The sequence below is a fragment of the Typopeltis vanoorti genome, chromosome 14, assembly GCF_054136105.1.
Source record: "Typopeltis vanoorti isolate ZY-2024b chromosome 14, IOZ_Tvanoo_1.0, whole genome shotgun sequence".
In the NCBI taxonomy this organism is placed as follows: Eukaryota; Metazoa; Arthropoda; class Arachnida; order Uropygi; family Thelyphonidae; genus Typopeltis; species Typopeltis vanoorti.
Window position 1 is genome coordinate 91,453,717 of NC_143562.1, and position 27,904 is coordinate 91,481,620.

Here is a 27,904-nt window from a genome sequence, read left to right on the forward strand (position 1 = left end):
AGAAAACGTCATATCTTAAAGATAAAAAAAAAAATTGCGAACAGATTGATGACCCTCTTTACACACACACACACACACACACACACACACACACCGCCTATGGGTGATTACTTCACCCCACCCAGGTACTTTAATGATTCGAGTTGAGAAAGAAATGCCGAGTACGTCTGCGTCTTAAATGAATGCGCGGGTCATTAAGACTGCGTACAAAATAAATTATTTTATCTACTGGGAGGGGAAATAGAACGATGATTTGCGGAAAATATAATTAAGCAAATTAATAACACCGTTTAGTTAATACAGAATTAATGTACAGAATCAACCTTTTTTATATATAATGGTTAATTTAATGACGCATTTTGTCATTATATTAAAATATTATGACAAAATTTGTGAAACATTCAGGAAACTAGAAATTAAAGGCTTTGGGAAATTAATTTTAGCAAAAGAAATTTATAATTTTTTTGTTATCTTAATAAAAAGTTGTGTTAGTCACTAAAAATATTGCTACACAATCCACAATAGAATTTTAAGCCATCTTAGCCCAAGTACATTATGTAAAACCATTTTTTTTCATTTTTATCAATTTTTGTATACGATTTTGTAATTTTTCATTTATTTTCACATAGTATGAAAAGTCTTATCAAAAGATCAAGCTTAAAACGTTATAAAACTATTTTAGACCTCCAATAAGCGGGATGGTGTTCTCACACCTGAAAATTGTTCAGCTTTAATAGCTCAATAACACCTTATTCCTACACTGTCCTCTACAGATAACGGAGAAGATGAAAAGCATTCTTGCTTCACCCCTTTAAGCCAGTCCTTATAAGGATATAAGGATTTGTAAACTGGACATGGTAGACCTTGGAACTGCCCATCTGTGTTTTTCTCTTTTCGGACTCCACTGCTTCTCCCAAAGAAAAAAGGTGCCTCCGATCATACTAAGAGAAAAACACCAATGGTCAGCTCTAAGATCAACAATGTCCAGTTTACAAGTTGTTACAGAAAAGCCAAAAATGTGGATGAGGGTATCAAGATACAACCCACCACGGTGACAGATTACAGAAAATTAACAAAGGAAATGGACGTCAGAGGTACTCAGTACCATACCTTCTCACTCAGTTCGGGAAAAACTTTAAAACGTGGTCCTCCGTGGCGTCTGTGAAGACACTGATCCAGAAGAGATAGCTGCTGATCTTATCTTAGATCTGCCTCCTATTAAGGTCAGCAGAATGTATAAATCTGACAAGACTCCCATACCGTTAGTCCTTGTAGAGATCCATAACATTTACAAAAATATTTACAACTTAAAATCAATCTGCAGGCTCATCATCACACCAGAGCCACTCCGGAAAAGAGCATCTTTTGGGCAATGCCACAGGTGCCAAAAGTTTGGCCACGCCCAGAAACCGTGTAAAGCTGAGTTTAAATGTCTGAAATGTGGAGATACCACCCAACCAATATCTGTACAAAGCCAAAAACCACCTCAGCTAAATGTGCCAACTGCGGTGGCCCTCACCTTGCCAACTACAAGGGATGTACTCAGCATCCAAAGAACAGACGGTTGGATATAGCTAAACAGTCCTCTCCTCTAGTACAAGAATACCACAGGCCCGTGCACCACAGCCGGAGGCCACAGTCATAGGCCTTCAAAGATAGAGAGTGCCAAAGACAAACAAGAAGCTATGCAGATGTGGCCTGTACAAACAAGTCAACACCAGAACAGAATCAGCCAACAGCGCCTACAAACCTGACAGCTGTCATTACGGCCTCTCTAGCAAACATGATACAAGACTTCAGCCTGTCAAACCCTTTAGCAACCTCCAATAAAAGACTCCTACGCGAAACACAGTTCATCCTCACAGCATTTATAGATGAACAGAAACAAACTAATTCCAGTCTCTCTTCAGATCGTTGCATAGAATGCAAATGGCATCAGAAACAAAATTTTGGAGCTACAAGATTTTACCCATAGATATCAACCAGATGTTATTCTAATAAGCGAGACACATCTAAGACCCTCGGACAGCCCTAAAATAAGGGGCTATTTCCCATACAGAACCGACAGCTTTTATAGATGCGGCGGCACTGCCATCTTTATTAAAAACTATACCAAACACCATTCTGTAAACATCCCTCCAACCACTAACATTGAGGTCACAGGCGTGGAAGTATTCACTAGCTCGGCTGGCAGACTGAAAATCTACTCAGCATACAACCCACCCTTAAAAACTCTACTGCATTCTGATTTAAATGCCATCTTAGGGGTCAGAGAGTCCATCATTATTGCCGGTGGCTTAAACTCCAAGCATCCTGCCTGGAATTGTAGAACCACCAACAAGAATGGCTGCATCCTTCCCAACTACATACGATCAAACTATGCTGTTGTGGCAGGCCTCACTGAACCAACTCATCTTAGTACGTTTGGCACCGCTGACATCCTGGATATAGCTATCCTGCAAGATATCAAACTTCAGTACAGCCTAAAATAATTGAAAGAGTTGTCATCTGATCAAAACCCAATTCTACTACAGCTGGGAAAAACAAGAATACCTGTATCCTCCCTCTCACTCATTAATATCGTGGGAAAGATTGTCAAAAGTACTCCGGGATTATATTGGACCTGTTCTTCATGTAAATTCAAAAGAAGATGTTGAAACCGCAGTCATAAGCCTCCCTCAACCAAAAAATTAACTCCGCTATAATGGCAGCCACCTTCTACAAAATCTGTCCCCAAGCCTGGTCGTCTACCCGAAGACATGAACTTGATCAGAGAAAAAAGCAGAGCAAGGAAAATATTTCACACTCGCGCGCCACAAAACAAAACCAGTTCTTAATAGACTAAATGGGGAAGTGAGAGATGCACTCAAAGCTCACAGAGATCAATAATGGGAAGAACAGTTAGCCTCTATCTCACTTACTGTCCATCTGGGGACTATTGAGAAATATCAGAAACAAAGGCAGATCCTTTCCCCATATGCTTTCTGACCAGGGCCTTGTTCACACAGACGTAGAAAAGGCAGAAGCCATAGCAAAAAATTTAGAGGAGCAGTGCAAACCTTCATATGAAAACTTAAACGTTGATCACTTGTATAAAATTCACAGACAGGTCAGAGACTCATTAAAACTTCCTGATAGCAGTGCTGACCATATTGCATCCACATCACCTGCTGAAATATATATGGTATTATAAAAAATTTAAAGAACAAAAAAGCTCCTGGTACAGATGGCATCACAAATAGGGTGTTCAAGCTGCTTCCCCGAAAAGCTGTAGTGCACCTGACCATAATAATAAATGCTATCTTAAGGTTTCACTATTTTCCTCCCACCTGGAAACAGGCTGATGTAATCCCAATTCATAAGCCAGGCAAGGACCTGCACCTGCCTCACAATCATCATCCTATCAGCCTCATCTCCAAATTGGGTAAGATTGCAGAGAAGGTCATCCTCTCACGATTTCAAGCTTCAGTAAATGAACTAAACATCCTTCCTAAACCGCAATTCGTTTTCGGGCAACACCATAGTACTACCCAGCAAATCCTCAGAATAGTTGAATATATTACTCCCAGCTACAACTGGTGTCGGGAGCTGTTTTTCTGGATCTATCCAAAGCATTTGACTTTTTTATGGCACTTCGGATTGCTACATAAACTTATCTCAGCCGGTATCTCACTGAAAATGGTACATCTAGTTAGATCATGTTTACAGAAGCATGCAAGTCAAGATCATTGGTACTACCTCATCCCAGCGCCATATCTTAGATGGAGTACCGCAGGGATCCCGGCTGTCTATGTTGCTGTTCTCTATATAAAGGTCAGACATTCCGCACAACCAATGTCATCCATCATGGCCCCTATATGCGGATGATACAGCATTATTAGCCAGATCTCTCCGGCCACACCTCATTACTAAAAAGCGTCAAGAAAATTTTCTAAAGTTAGAGAAATGGTTCTCCAAATGGAGACTACAAGTGAATCCCCCAAAAAGCTCAGCCGTTCTCTTCACGAAAAGGTCGATATCTCCTGCAGGAGACGTTTTACTATTCAATACTAAAATTCCTTAGCAGACAGAAACAAAATACCTTGGTGTCGTTCTCGACAAAAAATTAACTTTTAATCAACACATCAAGACTACGGTGTGCAAAGGCATCTAAAGCCATCGCCCAGATCTACCCCCCTAATTAACAGGAACAGCAAGCTAAACACTAGAATCGAATTGCTTTTATACCAGCAGGCGATTCGTCCCATGGTCACTTACGCTTCTCCAGCCTGGAGCCATACCTCCATTACTAACATTCTCAAACTGCAACGTGTACAAAGCAAATGCTTGCGAACGATTCTAAATGCCCATGGTTCATCAGAAATAATCAACTTCACGGAGATACAAATATTAATTATCTCTTCTCTTTCCTACAATCTTGAGCAACAAAGTTTTTCCTGAAAACGTCCATTCGCCCAAACGATCTAGTTCAGCAAGCTATAGCCTACGAGGCAACGGATATATTCAAACATAAAAGAACAAAAGCCATTTTCACTTCCTGTAGCGCTGCACAATCTCCATGCCCATTCAGGGCGAGCAAACTGCTCATAAAATTTTACCCTCACTGTAGCCGTAACAGATAGCTGGGAATATGAAAAGCATCTTGCTTCACCCCTAAAGACATTAATGTCAAAAGTTTAAACAATCAAAGTTTCTCCGTGTGGTGGCTGAGATAAGAATAGCCTCACTGTAGCCCATGCATGTCGTACGAGACGACTAAAATGAGTATCCTGGAAGGATAATGGATAGAAATACTGGAGCCAATGAAGTTTTAACTGAGGCTCGGCTATTGTCGTTACCCTTCTGCCATGATCAGAGCTTATAGCTCTATATTACCCTGTCCATACATTTTCTTTACAGATAAAGGGAAATATGAAAAGCATTTCTGCTTCACTCATCTAGCCTAAAAATAAAAATAAATAAAAATAATAAAAAATAAAATAAAAAATAATCAAAGTGCAGCTTCCTACGCTAGTGAAGTGGTTATCGTTTTTTTCTTCTAAATGCATTCATGTTAATCACGAAATAATTGAAACAAAAGCTAAATTTGGAAAAGTGTTTTTCTATCTCTGTCGAATTCTGGTAGCTAATATGTAATCTCCCATCTTCTACATAAGGTAGAAGATGGGTTCTAGTGATTTCTGTAATAAGAATAATCATTGGACTTGGCTTATGAGTCATAACTGTGGCTCCCAGCTTATAATTCTCTTCGTACAAGTGTAATGATAATAAATGTTAGCTGGAAAGTCGAGTACTACCATTGAGTAAACAGGCACCCTTTTAAACTTATAATCTGTGTATCAGTTGCATTTTATTAATTAATAAGATGGGGAATTCTCATGAAACAAGCTAAAGCAAAATGAAATATTTTAAGTTAGCCGAAGGCGTACTAAAACGTTTAATTATTACTATTCTTTTAGTTAATACCCTTATGTGAACTCTTAATGCATCGGGTATTTACGTAATTCAGAATTAAATAAACTGTAAATATAATTATATTTAAAGAAGGAGCAGTGTAGAGAATGAAAAAGAAGCAAGCAAGCAAACAAAAAAATGATGTTGAAGCATCGTGAACATCAGCCAATTACTCCATGAAGCAATGGTGATACAATTTATTTTACGTGTTTGTCTTGTTTGCTAAATTTGGTTAACTTGTTTGGCAACAAGGATGAAGCGTGCATCTTTTAAAAAAGGTATGCCTAGTTATTTTTAAACTTGATTCGATTTAGCACTCAGCAATTTATTCTCTTATCAATTTATAAAGTGGAAGCTTGTCCAAATATACTTTAGTGCTCTTATTTATGTATTATTATATATTGAATTTTAATAAAATAGTTAATAGTAGCTAACTAGATCTGTAATATTCGCTTTAACAAACAATTCCACGTAGAAAAAAAAAATCAACTACTCACGGTCCCATTGTTAGTGGCTCTATCTAACATTCAGTTAGCTAAGTCCTATTGTTATCACAGAAATATTACGTCACATCCGTATTGATGAACCAACCAATCAAAACTCTATACCGATATTTAGTGGAAATTCATCGTTGATCCATCTGTTAGAATGACATGCAGTTCTGGTTTCCCAAAGAAGAATCAAATGATATATTTCTTCTGAGTGATTTTTCTTTAACTCCACTTCAATTGTCATTTATTAACCACTGGCAACAATATTAATCTACTTAACGATCTGTCTATTTCTGGCGCAAGAATGGCACCGCGCACGATATTAGCTGAGAGCAATTGGGTCTCTTCCAATCACTGCACTTTACCATTCGACAATGTTGGTAGTTAGTATGAGCAACTTTTATTCCAGGAGTCGCATAAAAATTTTATTAAAAAAAGCAATTATTGAAAGATCCTTATCACTAACATCAGACTTAAAAAATGAGAGATCTGAAAGAGTAGTAAGGAACTGCAAATTTAGAAGTTCGTGTTATTAATCTATAATGAACACCACGAACAGAAAATATACCATCTAATTTTTACATCTAACACGTATTATTCTTCACACGAAAATCACCTTATATGTTCTATTCACTGACTTTAATTTTAACTTCCTAAAACCTCATAATCAATCTTTGTTCATTTTATAATATCCTTAAAAGGACTGGCTAGATGGCGAAGCAAGAATGCTTTTCATATTCCCCGTTATCTGAAGAGGACAGTGAAGGATAGGGTATTATTGAGCTATATAAATATAAAGCTCTGCTCATGGCAGTAGGGTAACAGCAATAGCCGATCCTCAGTTAGAACTTCATTGGCTACAGCATTGCCATCCATTGCCCTCCAAGGTTATTAATCACCGCATCTCACGGTCGATTCCCCTTCCTTTTATAACGTTCTAAAAAGAACTGGGCGATGGACTGAGTCCTTGACTCTTTATCCCGTCATCTGAATGAAGAGAATCTGTGTGGATGGGGGTTATTGAGATAAAAGCTCCAATCATGGCTGAGTAACGGCATTAGCCGAGCCTCAGTTAAAACTTCATTGGCTACAACATTGCCATCCATATCCCCTTTTATAACGTCCTTATCCTTATAAGGACTGGCTTAAAGGGGCGAAGCAAGAATGCTTTTCATCTTCCCCGTTATCTGTAGAGGACAGTGTAGGGATAAGGTGTTATTGAGCTATTAAAGCTCTGATCATGGCAGGAGGGTAACAGCAATAGCCGAGCCTCAGTTAGAACTTCATCGGCTACAGCATTGCCATCCATTACCCTCCAAGGGTATAAATCACCGCATCTCACAATTCGAATTTCCCTTTTTTCCTTTTTATAACGTATTTCAACTCGAACCTTAAGAAATATTTTATTTTTTTTAAGAAATATATATTTTATTTTTGGTGTATTTAACTAAAACTCTAAAATTAATACTCTCTTTAGGGCAAATATTAATCTTTCGCCTCTCATCCCAATAATAAATATTTTTCACTTGTTTCTATATCTATTTTATAATAAATTAAATGCAGTTGATAACACACTCTACTGATTTTCAATTTCAATGTTCTAACAGCCTTCCTGCAATTTCCTGTCTACTTGATATCGACACACATCAGAATCACCTGCTGATTTGTATAGATCTTGACTTTTTTTACAACAATGATCACATTTTTATACTATCATTATTAGTTTCATATATTATATTGCTATTTAATTTATTAGAGAGCTCTCCTAGTTAATTTTTTTTTGAATTGTTTAAACATACAAATATCTGTATTTTTTTATTTTTTATTTTAAGGTTACACGGTGATAAGCATTCATATTTATAGATTAGGGACACAAAAACACACGTGTTGAACAGATTATTTTATTAATTACTAATAAAATAAAACGACGTTTCGACCCCTGTATCGAGGTCATCATTGGAAGGATGCAAGTGTATAAGGAACCAAGCTACATGCTATAGCCCTGTAAACCGGTAAACTAAATCTATGTAGTTAATTAATCCTTTTTCCTAGCCTGACCTCTAGTGATAAAAAAAATAAAATAAAATAAATAAATAAATAAAATAAATACAACTACAATAAACTGCTAAAGTCCTCATGTATTAATATTCTTCTGGATTTGTACAGTTCTGATTGTTATAATATGATTTCTTTCAGTTGCGGTTGAATGTTACAAACACTTCACTAGGTTGTCTTCTTGTAGTGGGATTTTTCTATGGCTAGTTTACGTTGTTATACAGGTTGTAGATGGATCCTCCACATTCTTAAAACGGTTAGGCCATCATTTGTGTTGAGATTTGGGTTGTGTTTGAGCATTTCACGACTCTTTAAATTTTCTCTCAAACCAAGTTTTGGTGCGGTGTAGGGACTTGGTATTTTTCCAATCAATTCTGTGGTATGTTTGGAGTGCGTGGTCAGAAAGGCCAGTTTTCCCAAAATGGAGGTATTTAATGTGTCGTTTGTGTTCGTCTTATCTGATTGGGATAGTTCGCCCTGTTTCCCTTATGTGTTACATGTGCATTGTATTTTGTATACCCCTGGGTGTTCTAGGTGTGGAAGAGGATCTTTAGAAGAACTGAGTAGGTGTCTTAACTTGTTTGCTGGTTTAAAGGTGGTTTTAATGTTGTATATGCGTAGGGTTCTGTCTAATTTTTCAGAAATGTCTCTAACATATGGAACGGCAATAGCATTCCTGAAATCTTTTATGTTCTTACTGGTATCTTTATGGAGGATCTTGTGAATAGTTTTTTTTACTGTATCCATTTTTTTTAAAATGTTTGGTTGATGATCTCGTATTCCTGGTTTAGAGCTTGTTCATTAGAACAAATTGTTAGAGCTCTGTGTTTAAGGGTGCTTATGACACCTCGTTTTTGTGTTGGGTGGTGGTAAGAATTTTTGTGTATGTATTGGCCTGCGTGTGACAAGTGTGTCTAGGAAAGGAACAGAGTTGTTTTTTTCCATTTCAATGATGAATTGGATACGTTTGTGTTGTTTGTTTAGGTGGCTAAGGAATGTATTTAGAGCTTCGAGGGTCGTTTAATAATAATGTGTATTATTAAATACATACCAAATATTTACATAAATAGTAAATAATATAAGAATCTTTGTAGATTCCGTACCTCGAGTTGTAATCTTCTCAAGATTTTGGCTGTTGATTTATATATATAATTTCTAATAATATCAATTAACTATTTAAGAATTAGGACCCATTTCCTGTTGAGATTTGCGTTGCTTTTTCTAGTAAAAAAAAAAGGATAAAAATACTATTTCTTTGTTTTTGTCATATTTTTCGAGTTACAAAAGTGTATTTTTTTCCACTCCATTATGCCATAATAGGAAGCGATCACGGGAAAGCTGTTCTTAACAGCTGACTCTTTTGTCAGCCAGCTAAAAGAAGAAGAATGAATTATCACATCCTCTACTGCTCCTTTACTCACACACACACACAGACAAAACGTACTTTATCTGAAAGGAGGAAAAAAAATGGTTTCAGGAAACAGTCGAAGTAAAAAGCAACAAAATAATAGACTTCCAAAAGGCGGAAACTTGAGTCTTTAAAGCACGCAGGTGTGGCACAGAACGCGTGAAATGTTTTCTACATTTTTTGGACATTTCCATTTCCTGAAAACCACAAATTTCTCGCGTAAAAAATTAATCGTCCGCTGAACTCATATCTGCCACACATCTTGCAGTTACACGAGTCACTTTCCCTCCCACAGTGATTACAAGTTATGTGTGACGTTGACAACCTTTCTCTCCGAGGAGGGGAAGCTGAATGAAATATGCCGCAGAGAAATATGGCTTGTTTCCTAAACACTCAGCATAACCACCACCTTTGAGACGATTAGCGACAATGCTATTTTGATAACCTTCGAAATCATCGACCAGAAATGTAACCTAACGGCTATAGATTTCTTCATTGTAAAAGTCAATGTACTTAACAAATTATAACGTTTGTTTCACGTACCTGAAATTTCTTGTTAATCATGTCTGAATGTATCGTAGTGGTAGTAAAGAAAAAAGTTGAAATAAATAATTCATGGCACTTGGCCAAAACGAGTGACGTAAAAATGAAATTGATCACCACGAGGCCAACAATGGTTCACAGTAGTCAGAAATTACATAACGAAATGTCAAATAAAATATGCCAGACGACACGAATAACAATTAAATATATTGTTTACCTTGATTTACAATTCATTTTTCTTCAATTCCGTCAATTTATTTTGATGCTATCAAAGTTTACTTTGCTTTTTCTAGTTATTTGTTACTTAGTCTACAGCGCATCAATTATTTAACTAGTGAATCATACGAGTTAAATAAAATAAAAAATGAAATGTAATAAGACCAAGAATATGGGGAAATTAAATGTTTTTCAATCATAATAATGAAATAATAAAAAAAATAAGTATAATGAAACAGAGAAATTAAAAGACGAGATAATTTAATACATTTAATTTATATTTAAATTAATGATTATATAACGTACTATATTTTATTTTAAAGAATTGTGTTTAATTTTAATGCACAATTATTCGTTTTTAATTCTGTTCATCCGAAAATACAAGATAAATTATTTTTATTCACTCAAACAAGTTAAAAATAATATTCTTCCTGTAGTATTATGAATTATTTACTTTTCCTATCATGTTCCAATCACTTAGATCGACTATGGATATATTTTTAGGCAAGATAATAATTACAATATCATAAGGTTGACTTTTCATCACTCAATATATATAGGAGCAATCTAACTTACCCCAACATCCATTTCAGTACCGTCAATGTCCATTGACCTTTTAATATCTTTGACCCAATCTGACATATCTCTCATGACCTCTTTCCAAAGTTACATATAAGTTTCCGCTTTAGCGGTGGTGGCTCCCCGCTGAACGACTTTAACTAAACATCGTTAGCATTTTCTGCCTTCTTACAATCCATTACCCGCTCGCAATTTGTCTTGGAAGAGTCTGCTCAGAACACTTTCAATACTTCCATTTGTTGCATCTCCATTTTCTCTTTTGCTCCGATGAGAGAGCTTTCCCTACTTGACTTCTTGAAACCTGCTCTCTGATGTAGTGAAATGAGATTACACAGCTTCCTATACATCTTATAAAGTCCCCGTGTAATTTGGGCACTCTCCGAGCACTAGAGACAGATATCCGCCATATTGTTCTACCAGATGTCTTTGGTGCTGATTACTCACGTCTCTGTAGGCTAGTTGAGCCGTTACCTGGCTTGGAATAACAGGAGGAGTTGGGGATTTACAGAAAAAAAGCAATCCTGAAGTTTGCGTTAGGTTTAATATCATGTTTCTTTCTTGATTTCGCTGTCAAAACGGTAATGCTATTTTTACAAAAAAAAAGTATTTTATAAACACCCGAAAGCTGAACTCTAAATAGCATTTAAGTATTCTAAGACAATATATATATTTAAATGCATCATAAGTCTAAAATGTAGGACATCCAAGCATTTATATGGCAAGTTTCATTATTGTAATCTCGCTGTTCGTTTGGCTTTTCCAACAACGCAACATACATTTTCATTATTCTAATTTTATTAATCGTTTGGTTTTTCCAACAATTAAGCATGCATTTTCATCATTATTGTAATTTTCACTAATCGTTTGGCTTCTCAACAATGAAACACATTTTCATTATTGTAATTTTTACTAATCGTTTGGCTTCTCAACAATGAAACATACGTTTTCATTATTGTAATTTTCACTAATCGTTTGGCTTCTCAACAATGACACATACGTTTTCATTATTGTAATTTTCACTAATCGTTTGGCTTCTCAACAATGACACATACGTTTTCATTATTGTAATTTTCACTAATCGTTTGGCTTCTCAACAATGACACATACGTTTCAATTATTGTAATTTTCACTAATCGTTTGGCTTCTCAACAATGACACATACGTTTCAATTATTGTAATTTTCACTATCGTTTGGCTTCTCAACAATGACACATACGTTTCAATTATTGTAATTTTCACTAATCATTTGGCTTTTCAACAATGACACATACGTTTCAATTATTGTAATTTTCACTAATCGTTTGGCTTTTCAACAATGAAACATACGTTTTCATTATTGTAATTTTCACTAATCGTTTGGCTTTTTAACAATGAAACATACGTTTTCATTGTTGTAATTTTCACTAATCGTTTGGCTTCTCAACAATGAAACATACGTTTTCATTATTGTAATTTTCACTAATCGTTTGGCTTCTCAACAATGAAACATCATTTCATTACTGTAATTTTCACTGATCATTCGTCTTTTCAACAATCAAACACACATTTTCATTATTTTAATTTTCACTAATCATTTGGATTTTTCAACAATGAAGCACAGGTTTTCATCGCTGTAATTTTCACTAATCGTTTGCCTTTTCCAACAATGAAGCACAGGTTTTCATCGCTGTAATTTTCACTAATCGTTTGCCTTTTCCAACAATGAAACATACATTTTCCTTATTGTATTATCACTAATCGCTTTTCTTTTCCAACAATGAAACATACACTTCATTCTTCTGGGCTAAAGATTTCATTGTTTAAAATGTAAACGAATTGTCATTTTTGATCATTTTACAAATGAATGATATTTTTATGTAGAGATTTAAGCATTATTTGAATTCTTATTTTGCAGGTTTCTTGGATACGAAGAAGGGATTTTCACGTTCTCACAGTAGGCCTAACGACATATACAGCAGACGAACGATTTCAGTCTGTAAATATGGACCATTCCGAAGACTGGATGCTACAAATCAGACTAGCCCAAATAGCAGACGAAGGTCTCTACGAATGCCAAGTAAACACACATCCCCTGATAAGCTTCTTTGTTACGTTAACTGTGTTAGGTAAGAAGAAAAAATTTATCAGAGTTATTAAATTGGAGAAAATAAATTTCTTAAAGATTTGTAATGCTAATTATTATACAAAATTCTTCCTGTGCAAAATTTCGTGGTCACTTATTTTATATTGCTGATGTAATCCTATTTGTATACCATAAACATAAAAAAACAACTTAGACTTAACTGTGAAAGCTGCAAAAGTGTCAATAATTTCAGCATCTAATGCAAAGTAAGTTAAATGTGATACCACCTTTGATTGAACCGCCATGATGAAGGTTCTTCGCGTCACAGAACCCAGGTCTTTTAAGCCAAAATGAACTATGGAGGCTTTTGAAGAAATCTACATAAAGTAAAGCAATAAATTCTATTTTTTATTTTTTGAATAGTTCTTTGAACAGGAAGTTTTGCTGCATGCTTATTCTTCTTTTAATATGGAACTTGAAATAGAAAAAAATGTAACTTTACTAGTTTCCACTTAATGCTCATATAAGGACTACATCTGTGATGGTTTTAAGAAACCAACAGATTCGTTGAATTACCTTAATAGAATGCAATTCAAAATATGTAGGATATGATGCAGTAAAAGACTGATCTCAGCCATTGTATCGAATTCAAGTACTTTATTGACTGTTGAATAAGAAATATTACTAGATATACTTGTTATTCATCATGAAATAATAACCGATATTCCCCAGGTTGTGGCCAGGCCATAATTCCGTCAAAGAATTTCAGTATACATCATGGCGAATATTCTTAATAAAGTACCTGAACAATGTACAATATCCAATGTAAGATATCATCTACAAATCCATTTCTGAACCATCCAAGACCGGTTGAGTTCCCCGATTAGGAGCTTTACAGCAATTAAATGCAGTCGGCTTGCCAGTCCTCTGCTGCATACCGCTAGGGAAACCAATAAAGGTTCCTGACGTCCTAGATGGATTTCAACAGTCTTTTCAACCAAAGGGTTCGTCTATACCAACTGAGATATACCAAGGCACATGTAAATACACATGTGTGTGTGTGTAAATAAATAAATAATCTTTTTATTCCCGAAAAAGGATTAAACGACGCTGTAAGTAACTTTTGGAAATCGGTAGGTAGTATTTCTATCATTAGCACTCACCAAGAGATGAGTTCGTGGTTCAGTTAATGATTTGTCAAGGCACGAGTATGGAAAATATCTAGAAACAAGTTATTATTGGAAGAGACAGAGCTTACGGTCAATTTTCCTGTGATGAGGGAATTGAAAAATCAGAGTTCTGGGAAGAATAGCGTACTTGCCGTCAGGCATCGAACTCGGAAACCAGATGAAAAAGGGTTAGTTAAAAAAAGTTCCTGTAACCGTCTCTCTGCTGTTGATTAAGCATTGTTGAAGCAGAAGTGATGTCAGAAGCCTCCACGAGACATAAAGACTGCGAAACCTCACTTAAAAGAAGTATTTAATTTTATGTATTTAAATATTTTTCATATAATTTTTTAAAACAAATTAGGATTACGCTAAAGGGTTGTTTTCCTAAAAATCAGCATGACGTAAGAGAGGGGGGGGGATATTTTATTAATAAAATAACAGGTTGAAAGCAATGTTTAAGAATTTCACTTCAGTTGTTTCGACAAGAGATGGAAACAGTTTTCTAGAATTTTCTGAAATATTTCTAGAATTGCAGGCGACAAATGTCTTTAAATAATATCTGCGGTTATATCTTGTGAGATTACTTTTCATCTGGAATTTAGAAAGGATTCCTTGAATCGATGTGACCCAATTCGCCTTTGTATTCTTCGATATGAAATAAAGGAATGCACGGAACCAAACAGCCCAACTTTTGAACTTCAACGCATCACGTCTAACATTGACGGGAAGAAATGTAATGTAATCACAAGATGTATTGATATTCGTTATCCACCCCAGTCTGTTTCTGTGTCCTAATAATAATAAGAAAAAAAAAGTATCCGAGGGGGGGGGAGAGAGAAAGCTGAGTATTTGTTCCTTTTGTAAAACTATTCTGCGAGATCTCTTGGTGGTTCAAAGGCTGAGAAAAAATTCCTGAAAATGGAAATATTTTCAGAAATAAATAAAAAAATCCAGTGGATGCATTTTTTTTTATTCTTAGCGTTTTGATAATTTTATAATAAAACAGATCAAAGTCTTGGAGAGATTTAGTAAAGGATCAAACAAAGCTCAACTAAGGTTAGAGAACGGTTTCCATGGCAACGAGAAGATAAGTTGTACTTAGTAGAAAATAAGGGCTAAACGAATTGTCTTAACTAACTTGCATTCAATACAAGTTAGTTAAGGTGTCGCCCATAAATGAGGTTACGCTCTTTAGACAAATGTGGGAACTATTTTTTGCGAAAATAGAGCAAACCTTCACGGACCACTTAGGTGAGGGCTTGGAAGAGACCTGCCAAGCTCCTTCCTCGCTATAACGGGAACAATTCGAAAACCTTGACAATCATACGATTTTAAAGATGAGAAACTGAATTAAAGGAAGTTAACCTTCGCATGAAACCTGGTTTTCCCCTTTCAGTCGTTTCCGACCGCAGGTGACTTTGTAGGCATTGCCCACAAAGTATTCCTGATGAGATTTTTACAGGGTAGTTCGCCATTGCTTTCCCCAACCCCCCAATTATATCCGAGCTCACGACCAGCATATGGCTGGGACGTATTCATGACTGTAATTCGAGTGTGTGTGTTCGCGGGGGGTGGTTTGCCTGTTCTGGGGGACAAAAACCCTCTACTTCCGTATGAGACCGGCTAACTTATTTTTAATCGAAGAGACCAGATAAAAGGTCCTCACGTCACTGACGGGAATCGAACCCAGGTCTTTCCGACCAAAGGGCTTCGAAGGCTCCTCATGGAACCGATTAACACAATTTTACTTGACAAAACTATTTTATTTCAAATATTTTTCACATCACTGCTAAGAATGGCACCTTCGTTTTTACCAAAAGTCCATGTGGGGTAACATCCGCTTAGCTGAGCTACGGTACATTTCATTTCATGTACACCTTATGCAATAAAAACACTTATATGTACACAAAAAAGACTGAGATGGATACCACGAGAAGATAGATAAAAATAATATTTTATATTATTTTCTACCGACCATATCCAACTGTTTCTTAGGAAGTTTATCGGGAATCCGAGCGGCCATAAATTATTCATACATTTTATTAAGCGAATTAGCTGGATTTGAATGCATTCTCATTACACATGAATCATTGATTGAAATTTTGCGTATTTTAAGTACCTCATCAATTCGCTGATTACAAGAGGATACACACCTGGGCATAACATTCAAGCTGATAAACTATTTTTTTATTATTTTTTCTGCTCAAGTTATAAATCTATGATGCATTTAGTATCGTGGGTGTGCTAAGGATTTTTAAAATTTTACCGTCAAATATTGTGATGTTTATGATTCGTACCCGACATAAGTGGTATTCATTATTTACCGGATCACGGAGGGATCTGTTTCTGCGCGTAATATTTCTTCCTCTCACGCAATGCCAGATCTAATATCCAGCGATAGCCAGAAGGCCGTTTTGATGTATAAGGAAGCAACTGATTGCACAAATCTGGGGTTTTAAGTTTCATCGTGTGTTTACTTCTGTAGGTTATCGGCCGTGCTTAGAATTTCAGCAGGGCGCAAGTTTGTTTGAAAGCCAGTGTGGTTTCGTGTCAGAAGACAAACAGGAAATAAGCCTTTTAGCTTGCATGGACTTTGGAAGAAGAGTTAATCTTTAGTCCTTATCCTAAAAGCCTACAAGGCATGACTCATATAAGAAGATTAGATTCTTTATGTTGTCGGCCATAAGAATTATTTTACGCCTTTTCCTGGATCAATATTATATCGAGGTTTTGTATATAAGTAGGCGAACGTACGTACAGGCCCACCGAAGGCATACTGCACCGAATACAAATACAGTCTTGCCATTTGTTTTGTTGCGCTTTTTCCTACTGGAATTAACTTAGAGTAGTGAAAGATGATATTCCGAACATATAAGAATGACAAAGCTTTTTTTTTTCTTTTTTTTCTTTTTTATCTCATCCACTCTCATTTACACCAACAGATAAACCCGGTTGTTATTAAAACTATTAGGTATAAATGACGTTATTTTTTACTAGTAGAGTTACTAAATGGGTTTAGTTCTTTTTAGTTTTATGTCCTTAACATCTAAAATCAAAGATAACTTTGATCCTTTTAATAAAAATATCAAATAAATCCTTTTATTTTTATTCAAAAATATTTTATTTTATCATTAAAAAGCATATCGCTAAATAACTGCGTGACCTCCATACAAACAGAAGTGTTTAACAGTTGAATAGAAAACAACAAAATCCTTATAAGGACTGGCTTAAAGGGGCGAAGCAAGAATGCTTTTCATCTTCCCCGTTATCTGTAGAGGACAGTGTAAGAATAAGGTGTTATTGGGCTATTAAAGCTCTGATCATGGCAGGAGGGTAACAGCAATAGCCGAGCCTCAGTTAGAACTTCATTGGCTACAGCATTGTCATCCATTACCCTCCAAGGGTATTAATCACTATCCACTCGCCTAACAACAACAACAACAAAGTCCTTATAAGGACTGGCTTAAAGGGGCGAAGCAAGAATGCTTTTCATCTTCCCCGTTATCTGTAGAGGACAGTGTAGGGATAAGGTGTTATTGAGCTATTAAAGCTCTGATCATGGGAGGAGGATAACAGCAATAGCCGAGCCTCAGTTAGAACTTCATTGGCTACAGCATTGCCATCCATTACCCTCCTAGGGTATTGGATTGAACGAATCCTTATTAACAACACCAAAGTCCTTAGTCCTTATAAGGACTGGCTTAAAGGGGCGAAGCAAGAATGCTTTTCATATTCCCCGTTATCTGTAGAGGACAGTGTAGGGATAAGGTGTTATTGAGCTATTAAAGCTCTGATCATGGGAGGAGGATAACAGCAATAGCCGAGCCTCAGTTAGAATTTCATTGGCTACAGCAATGCCATCCATTACCCTCCAAGGGTATTGGATTGAATGAATCCTTATTAACAACACCAAAGTCATTTTGAATGGCAGAAGACATATTTCTTATACACAAAACTTAAATTGGTGTTAGACATATTTTTAATAAATTTTGGATTTTTGAGTTAATAAGTTATTTGAATATATAAGATAATATATTATATTTCTAAGAAAATTATATAGTTGGAATAAATAGCTTTTGGATTTTAAATGCACTAGTGAAGCTTTATATTACATATTTATTGTTATTTGATTACGCTTTGATAAAATATAAATAAAAATCACAATTTCTTATATTTTTGCTATGGTGGCATCAGCGTATATAAACGTTAAGGAAAATTGTATAATTCTGACTATAAACATCGCACAAACAATGTTGGAATTGTAAGAATATCTACAAAAGCCTAATCAGGTTATAATGCGACCATGTTGTACTGGATTACCAGCAGTTCCTCTGAAAATGGAATAATAAAGTCATATCTATGTCAAACACACGTATTACAGGATGATGGAATTATGTTTCTATAAAAACAGAATTTCACTGAGACAACAGGACTAGAACCAATATTCATGTAATGAGACAAGAATCCCAAAGTTAATAAACACGAGACGGGGAAAGCGGTGGATGCTCACGATAGCAATATAAATTTGACGGTAACCCCACTATACCAGTATTACATTGCTAGAGAGCTGGGTAGGATTATGATCTCATCACCAGAGGCTTGAAGGAATTTCTTTTTCAATTCATTGTGAATTAAGTTCTTTCCTATATTCTTCGATATTTTGAGTACTATGTAAAAAACAGATTTTTCTCCTATCTGGATATTATAAAGATAGTTTATTTATTTATTTTTTTAAGCATCTATGTATAATCCTGTAAACAGTAACCAGAAAAACATTATACGCTGGAGTTATTTCAATGTACCTTCTCATTAATTAACCATGAAACCAAAGTTGAAAACATTTCTTAGAAATCATTTCAAATCTTTGTGATATAGTTAAGAATTCGGAAAAGAAAGCTTTTTAGTATTTATTAACCGTGACATCTAGTTACGAGTGTGATGGCCAAGGATCAGGAGGGTAACCAGAGTAGGGATTAAGTGGTTGACTAGCAATATAAAGCAGGAGATGCAAAAAAGAAAGTGTGGAAGGAATGTAAACAGCAAGGTGATCAAGCATGCCCATGAGCAGTGTAAAGAGGGATGATTAGTATGGTAAGGAAAGCTAAATCAATTTTCAGAGAAAATTAGCTAAGCAGTCCAAAGTAAATCCTTTTTTTTGTTACGTGGCAAGTAAGAGAAAGAATGATCATGGAAAGATTATTTTACTCAGTGCTGATGGTAAGAAAGCGACAGAAACCAACGAAATAGTTCATTTACTTAGTGATCACTTTGCAAGAATATATCATCCAGATGGTGATTTTACAGACTGATGTGAGCATTGAGGTAGATGAACTGGAGGTACTCAGCATATTGAAAAATATGAATGTGAATACAGCAGTGGGCCTGGACCGTATGTCAGCTTGTGTACCACGAGAACGTGCAAGTGAACTAGCAGTGTCTCCGACGAAGTTGTTTGATCCAAGTCTCAGCTCTGGCAAGGTTCCAAGGAAGTGGAAAGAGGGTAAGATAGTTACATTACATAAAGACGGCTTCAAGACAGAAGTAGCAAATTAAAGGCCAATTCGTAACTATGAAGTGGTGGTTAATGTATTGTAAAAGTTGGTTAAAAGTAAAATTTAGGAGTGGGTGGATAGGGAGATGATACTTTCTAGGGAGCAGCATGTCTATGTAAACGTTGGTCCTGTCTCGGTAATTTATTCACATTTTTTTAATAAACTGACAGCAGAATTAGATAAAGGAAATGGCTTCAACATGATCTGCTAGACTTTGCAAACGCATTTCAGAGAATACAGTATGGAAAAACTGTTACATAAGTTGGAAGAAATGGGAATGGATATAAGGTTGGTGGCATGAACAGGGGGATGCCTGATAGACAGACATCAGAGAGTGATGTATAGTGGAATGGAATCAAGGCAATGAGGGTAGGGTGACCAATGGAGTGCCCACTCTTTTATTTGTATATTAATGATATACGTAGCAGAAGATTTGAATGGGAACATTCAGTTGTTCGTCCATGATGCAAAACTAGGCGGTCAATAGTTGATGTAGATATCTTACAAGATGATTTAAATAAATCGGCAGTATGGGCAAAAGAAAACGGTTGTCAATTGAATTGTTGTAAAATGTAAGGTAAAATGCCCTTCGGGATGAAACGATTACACACTTTGTATCATGATTGATGTGTCACTTTGTATCATCCACAGATCCCCAATCAATGAGATTAGGTATCTGTGGGTGATGGTGGATAGAGATTTGAAATTCACAGGACATATTACAAGACTTGGCAAAATAGCTCAGAGGATTAAGTTTAAGCCGAAGTTTTAAAGCCGAATAAGAAACTCGGAGATCGAAATCTAAGTGTTTCATGCCGAAGAACTTCCGGCGAGTCCAAACGTAAGTCAATACTTGGTGGTACAACACCAGGGCAACTCGGAGCAAAGGTGGAGCAAGTTTCGATCACTGCCCTTAATATTTTCTCATAATGTAAAACGCAGCTCCTAGGAGATGTATTACTGTTTTACATTATGAGGGAAAGTCACTACCCAGACCGGTTTCGACCTTTATTGAGGTCACATTAACCGGTCTGGGTAGTGACCTTCCCTCATAATGTAAAACAGTAATACATCTCCTAGGAGCTGCGTTTTACATTATGAGAAAATATTAAGGGCAGTGATCGAAACTTGCTCCACCTTTGCTCCGAGTTACCCTGGTGTTGTACTACCAAGTATTGACTTATTTGGATTCACCGGAAGTTCTTCGGCATGAAATACTTAAATTTTGATCTTCGAGTTTCTTATTCGGCTTTGAAATAATGAGGGATTTATTATCCTATTAAACTTAATTTACGTCGCCGAAAAAAATAGCCTCTTGGCTCTTTATTGTAGCTCAGAGGATTACTTGGGTGCTGAGGAGCACACCGACAAGTAAAGATAGGGAGGTTATTATCCCTCTTTATAAGGCTATGATTTGGACACACGTTGACTACTATGCACAGATTTGGTCCACTACGTTTCTTGCGGATTGGGAGGTTACAGAATGGATTCAGAGACGAGCGATCAAGCTGGTGAAAGGTCCGTGGAATGTTCCCTATGAGGATGGATTGAAGGTATGTGTGGTTTGCAGAGTTTAGCTAACAGGTGGAAGAGAGGGGATATGATGGAAACTTATAAGTTACTAAAGGGATTCCATAAGATTGACATAGAAGAAAGTCTCAACACATTTTTAGTGGGGGGGGAACAAGAGGTCACACTTGGAAGCGGTCTAGAAGTATGGTTAGTAAGGGTGTGCGGACTAGGTCTTTTCTTGGAGAGTGGAATGGGTTGCCAGAGGTAGTTGTGAGCCTTTAGAAAGTGAAGAGGTTTAAGGAGGTGTATGACAGGTATTGTGTTAATGGATAGAGTAGATCTCCTGCGATGTCTTTTGACTCCATGGAGTGCACATATAAATAATAATAATGATTCTTGAAAAAATGTTTGAAAAATATTATGCACTTACATTCACACCATACTAAATGAAAATGGTGCACTGATTAAGAATGAAAGATATTTTTGTAAAATATATAATAAAATATAAAATAAAGCACAAGAAAAATATAATTTTTGCTTCTTTTATATTTTTATTTAATTTTTTTTACATTTATTTAAATTTTATTACTTACAAAGAAATGTCTAAGGAAATAACATTATGCTTACATTCACACCTTATTAAATGAAATTGGTGCAATAACGAAGAATGTGAATAAGATAGAAAATAAAATAAAAAAGCAAAACATTGTTTTTTTACATTCGAGTTTATACATTAACGCCATTGGTAGGTAGACACCATGATTAGTAATTCTCAAAGAACATAACCCATACCATAACATCACTGGCCAGAAGGGTGAAGGAGATGCTTTTTTATTCCCCGTTGTCTAACAGGGACGAATTGAAGAGGAAAGATTTATGAGCTGCGAGCTCGCCCTGGGGGGACACGTAGATTACTCGTGGCTGGTATATTTAGGATGGCTTTTGGTCTCTTGTGTTTGAAGAAGTCAGTTTCGTCGTAGTTTGCTGCCTGTTTTTTCACTAGATCGTTGGGGTGTGTAGAGATCATTGAGAAGAGTTCAAGCTCTGATCATGGCAAGAGGGTAACAGCAATAGCCGAACCTTATATCCTTATAAGGACTGGCTTAAAGGGGTTAAGCAAGAATGCTTTTAATCTTCCCCGTTATCTGTAGAGGACAGTGTAGGGATAAGGTGTTATTGAGCTATTAAAGCTCTGATCATAGCAAGAGGGTAACAGCAATAGCCGAGCCTCAGTTAGAACTTCATTGGCTACAGTATTGATATCCATTACCCTCCAATGAATCAATCACCGCATTTCACCGATCATAATCCATCCTGCAAGCCGAACTTTCTTAAAGTTCTTAAAAGAACTGGGCGATGGACTGAGTCCTTGACTCTTTATCCCGTCATCTGAATGAAGTAAATCTGTGTGGATGGGGTGTTGTTGAGCTAAAAAGCTCTAGTCATGGCTGTGTAACGGCAATAGCCGAGCCTCAGTTAAAACTTCATTAGCTACAGCATTGGCATTTGTTACCCTGGAAGCCCTAAAAAGGACTAGATCATTCTTTTATTTTTTTTTTTTTTGGAAGCCGAACTTTAATTAGAACTTTGTCTTATGAAGAATAATTATCAAATAATAGATATGGTGTGTTTGGTTTTATCCTTATTTTTAATTATAATTAAGTAAAAATACCATATTTAGACATTTATACCGTTTAGAATTTATATAAATAAGCATTTTTAGACAAATAACTATTTGTACTAATTACTAAACATAGATATTTCTATCAACTATAAAGCTAATGTTCTACTGAAAAATATTCCCGCCGCTAGAGGGCTACGTTAAAATGACACAACAGATGCATAAAAAATAATGCAATGTTTCCCGAGATTCTATATAAAGTAACAAAAATTGTGCAAAATTATACACGATATACACAATTAACTTGATTACAAAATAAATGATGCACTCATTAATTATTTCTACACGCTATCTTAGGTTGGCTGAAATCACGACAACATTGTACACGCTCGTTTTATTTATCAACTGCTTTTTCTAAATATTTTAGTACGTTGGCCTAAACTGCGTGGCTATGTGGGCGTGAATTTAAAAATGTCCAAAAGTTCTTGAACTAGAATAAGGGGATTCTGTGCAAAAACAACTTGTTTTATTAAACTTTCCGGCGCTTCCAAGATCAAAATAAAAATACGTTAGATAAACACATTTTACAGTTAGTATACTGCCATTCCCAAGTAATGAAACTGCATGACACAAGATAATAAAATGGAGGTATTATAGCTCCATCGATATTTTATCGCAAAATGTACAAATATTTACTTTTATTTCTATATTTACTATAAAATATGAATGGATCTATAATATATTCCTTTATTTTTTCTTATATTTTTCTATCACTGGTTATTGCTTTAGTAAAATATGATCATTTTCCCATTGAATATTTATTAATGTATATTAAAAATACAACAAACAATTAAAAAGAACAAAATCTAACTTATTTTGCGATTTTTGATTTCATTTAAAAGAAAATGTCATTCAAAAATGTACAATTTTGTTTTAAAATTTTAAAATAAAGACATAATAATAAGCTCTGAAAAGGAAATGCATCTCTTTTATTTATATCTAGTAATAAATCTAGTAATATATCTAGTAATAAAAATATCTAGTAATAAAAAAAAGCCATCTAGGATTGTTTCAAAAAGAGCAATGTGGTTTAAATGCATTGAAAATTATTAGAATGCATTCGGAGAGTGAAATCCTGAACCGAAATGCGCTGAATTATGCAGCATATACCTATTGTCACTGGCCAGATTACGTCTGCAGTCAGGTTTGCTCAGGCTTGATGGAGAGCAATGGTAATCAATATGCTGGCTCCGATTGATTTTCCTGCAACCGTCAACAAAACAATTGCCGGCAAAAGAAAAGACGAAAGTTTTGTTTCTAAACAGTCCAAGCAATCTTGTTAAAATAAATTATCGCAAAATACACATACTGATAAAGAAGATGCCTCAATCAGTTTATTTCATAGCTTTTTTAAAAAAATAAATATGGCATTAGGTAAGATAAAAAGGACACTGTTAGAGGATAATGATTTACTTTCATAGAAAATAATGATATTTATGAAATATATAATATCTTAATTAGTACACAAAACTCATTTCACAACAAAGACCTTATAATTAGATACTAGAATGTGCATTAGTCGAGAATTGGCTGTATGTTAGGTGGCGTAATTGAAATAAAGGTTGTTACTCGAATTACTTCGAATTGAAACTACAAACAATTGAGATTCCAGCGAAGCAACAGTTTACACTCCAACCACTGGCATTACGCATTTTTCAAACTATTTTCTTAAAAATTATGCTTTAATTTTTCACTCCTAGATTTACAAAATATAGGAGTGATTTTGTAAAAATATTTACATTTCCAGTAAAAACATTTACAAAATGTTTGAATTGTAACACAAATATAGATGTTTACTGTACAATTAATCAGATATAATTAATTTCCACTTATCACCTAATCCAAATTTAATTAACTTCAATTTATATCATCACTCAAGTTTTAATCCTTAAAGCTACAACCCAACCAAATCAAACTATTCTTGACAAAACGGGAAAATAAACCACAGAGAACCCAAGAAAATTGCAGAACACCCAAAATTAATTAGCATTAGCTTAATTTCCAAACATACACTATTTAAATAATATATTATAAATAAGTGTAAGGTGTTTGAAATATAAAATAAATTTTAAAAATATTAATTTTAAAAATAAAACATATCCACTCGTTTTAACATATATTATATTTATTCAAACTAATTTCATAGAAACTATTTTGTAATTTACAAAAATTTGGTAACTGAGTGCATGGTTGTCTGGTATATATACCCAACCTTTACTCAAGGAATATCCTATTCTGTTCCTATTCTACAAAATATAGAAATAACAAGGCTTTCACTTAGCTGATTTTTAAATTGAAATATTTTTTGTAAATAAAACTCATTCACCAACAATAAATGCATGGATTCATTTCTACTAATATGTTCGTCAGCAACTGTGAAAATCACATTATAAAGTCAAAGTTAAAAAGATAAATATATTACTGAGACAGCATGTACATCACTAATCTATTATTCTAGTTCTCAGTAAGTAGCTTTAAATCATCAGTTATTTATAACTTCATTTTATCTGTCTCAGAGAACAGTACGGTCTGTGTTCTGTGTGTTCGTGTATTTGCTGAAAAACAAACAAAAAAAAATAGGGTGGAAAATTAGGGGCATTGGAGAGTCCTCCTGGTTTGAGTTTGCCTTCGCAGCCCAGGTTAGAATTCCCACTTTGTTAAGGAGATAGAGGAAAGCGAATCGAAAAGAACAAAAACACTGCTGATATTCAAATAAACGGAAGAACACACTGAATTTTGAACTTACCTTGATCTAATTTGCAGAGGATTCTGATCCTGCTCTTTACTAGATGGAAAGCATCTTACGTTAAAAGTAGCGACAGTAATTGAAGCACTCATTAATGTTTTGTTTTATGCTGGACTTAATTCTTTTAATGCTTCGAATAAGGCCTGTTGTCCCGCTTCTCGTAGTCCTCGAATCTATGCTGTGCCGCGAATTCTTGTAAGTACTTACATCTTATCCCATGTGAGACTCGTGAGAGCCTTGTGTTCACCTTCAGCAGAGAAAGTTAAAACAGAATGACCGAGCCACTTCTGATAACCATCTTTCGTCTGTTAATTCTGGCTGTTCTACCCTCTGTAGAACGAACTGTAAAGATACTTGTTCTCCTTCGGACTGTTGCATTATTTTAGGCGACACATCAAACAAACTAAACTTGACTTCATTTTTATCTGTTTTTTCGTTCTCTTTTCTAATTTTTCTTCTACAACTCTCTTTGCGAATTAGTAACATAATCCATATCCTCATTCGATGATTCAGAAAGTGGAAGACCAATACTACTAATAGCTCCCTCTATTGCTGTTATTTGTTTATTTAGCTGACGAGCTACTTGTTTACCCCAACTCACTACATCATTTGCTGCGTTTGCCATGTTATTAGCATAGCCCATTTCTTCGCGCGACTGTTCTGAGAGGGGAAGGGCATGACTATTTACGTTGTGTATTTATTTCTTCTGACAGAGGGGCAACTACCTCACCCCTACTGGCCGACGAATATTCCTCTACGCTTTTCGGAGATTCTGGCGCGCTATCCGAAAGCGTTGCATTAACTTTAGTGGTGGAGGGCCGTGCAATCAAGTTTTCATAGCTGACCTCTTTTAAAGATGGAAAATCCTCCTTACTTTCATACATTAAACTTTATATGCGGTACTATTATACTTGTTACATGGCATAGAACATTGTACTATGTTGTGGCCTGGATTGCTACAATTGGAACATCGTGCTTTATTGGAGTGCTCACAATTAGAGCTAGTATGTTCAGTAGACTCGCACCTTAAACATTGTTTACGCACTCCTGGATAATTTAAGAAAATACGGGCACCGCTATTTTGTTAAATTACCCAGAAACAGAAATGTAAACATGATGACTTTTATTTTTCCTAATTTCCAACTAAGATTTTTAAAAGTATTCCTGCTAAGGATGTTTTAATTTCTTCGTCCGAGAATCGCTTTATTTTGGGTATTGATTGAGCTTTTCATCATAAACAGCTGAATTAATTCATTATTGAAAAAAGTGAAAAAGATTTACTATTGAGTAAATCTCTTGTCTGTGTAGCTGTAACCTGCGTTAACTATTTGGAACCTTCCATATCTTTGGAATCAATTTTTAATTACAGTCCCCTCTAAAAATTAGTCGATCTCCCGGACCACTCCTTATGAGTGACCAAAAGATCGTCCAGCTCAGCGTTGGTTCCACTCAGTGACAGGCTCACCCTACCACTGAGCAGAACCGCTCATATTCTAGAGAAAAGCACCCACCGACACGGACCACGCAGACCGTGTCGCGTGGTCCGTGTCGGTTTGCGGACCACGGTCTGGTCCGCAAACCGTGGACCAGACCGTGGTCAAACCCTCCGAACTCTAATCCCCCCCCCACCCTCACCGGGAGCAAAATTCCAGAAGAAACCTAAGAGAGCGAAACGAAACTCTGCGTCCATTTTAGTCGCCTCTTACGACGTGCATGGGATTTTTAAGTAAAGCCACGTCTAAAAATTAAGATGATCACCGGACCACTCACTACGAGTAGCCGAAAGATCGTCCAACTCAGCGTTGGTTCCATTCAGTGACTGGCTCCCCCACCACCGAGCAGAACCCCTCATATTCCAGAGAAAAGCATCCACTGACAAGGCTCCTCACAGACCAAGCCGATGAGCACCCTCCTCAGAAACTCAAAATGGTCTCTCAGGGCAAACCCCCCGAAATCTGAGCCCCACCCCTCACCGGGAGCCAAATTCCGGAAGAAATCTAAGATCTAAGAGAGTGCGATTTTAATTGCCTTTTACGACATGTGTAGGTAGCAGTGGAGCTATTCTTATTCAGGCCACCACACGAGATTCTTCATTGAACTTTGAACTTAATTGGTTGATGGACTGAGTCCTTGACTTTTTATCCCTTCATCTGGATTTTAGTTTGTGGGTGATGAGATTATTGTGGGTAATTTGCCCGCTCATTGTGAGCATTGAGGATGTATCAGCTTTCTCTTGCGATGGGTGATTTCGGTTTTTTATGTTTGAAACGATCTGAGGGTTTGTAGTCCGCTGCCTGTCGAACTAGCTGATTATCCGTGATTGTGAAGAATTTCTCTGCAATGCCTATCATGTAGGTTTTGACTGGAAGATTGGCTTCTTGATGTAACTGGATGTTTCTGATGAACCATGGGGCATTAAATGCCATTCTTAGGTAT

At 35.9% G+C, this 27,904-nt stretch overlaps 1 protein-coding gene across 1 annotated transcript in view; it reads left to right on the forward strand.

Annotated features, from left to right (window-relative positions):
* Positions 1-27,904, forward strand: part of LOC150099756 (zwei Ig domain protein zig-8-like) — a 156,343-nt gene that overhangs the window by 80,385 nt on the left and 48,054 nt on the right. The window contains exon 3 of the mRNA XM_090403885.1: positions 12,641-12,851. Within this exon, the coding sequence (XP_090260011.1) occupies positions 12,641-12,851 (211 nt within the window). The remainder of the gene's footprint in view (positions 1-12,640; positions 12,852-27,904) is intronic.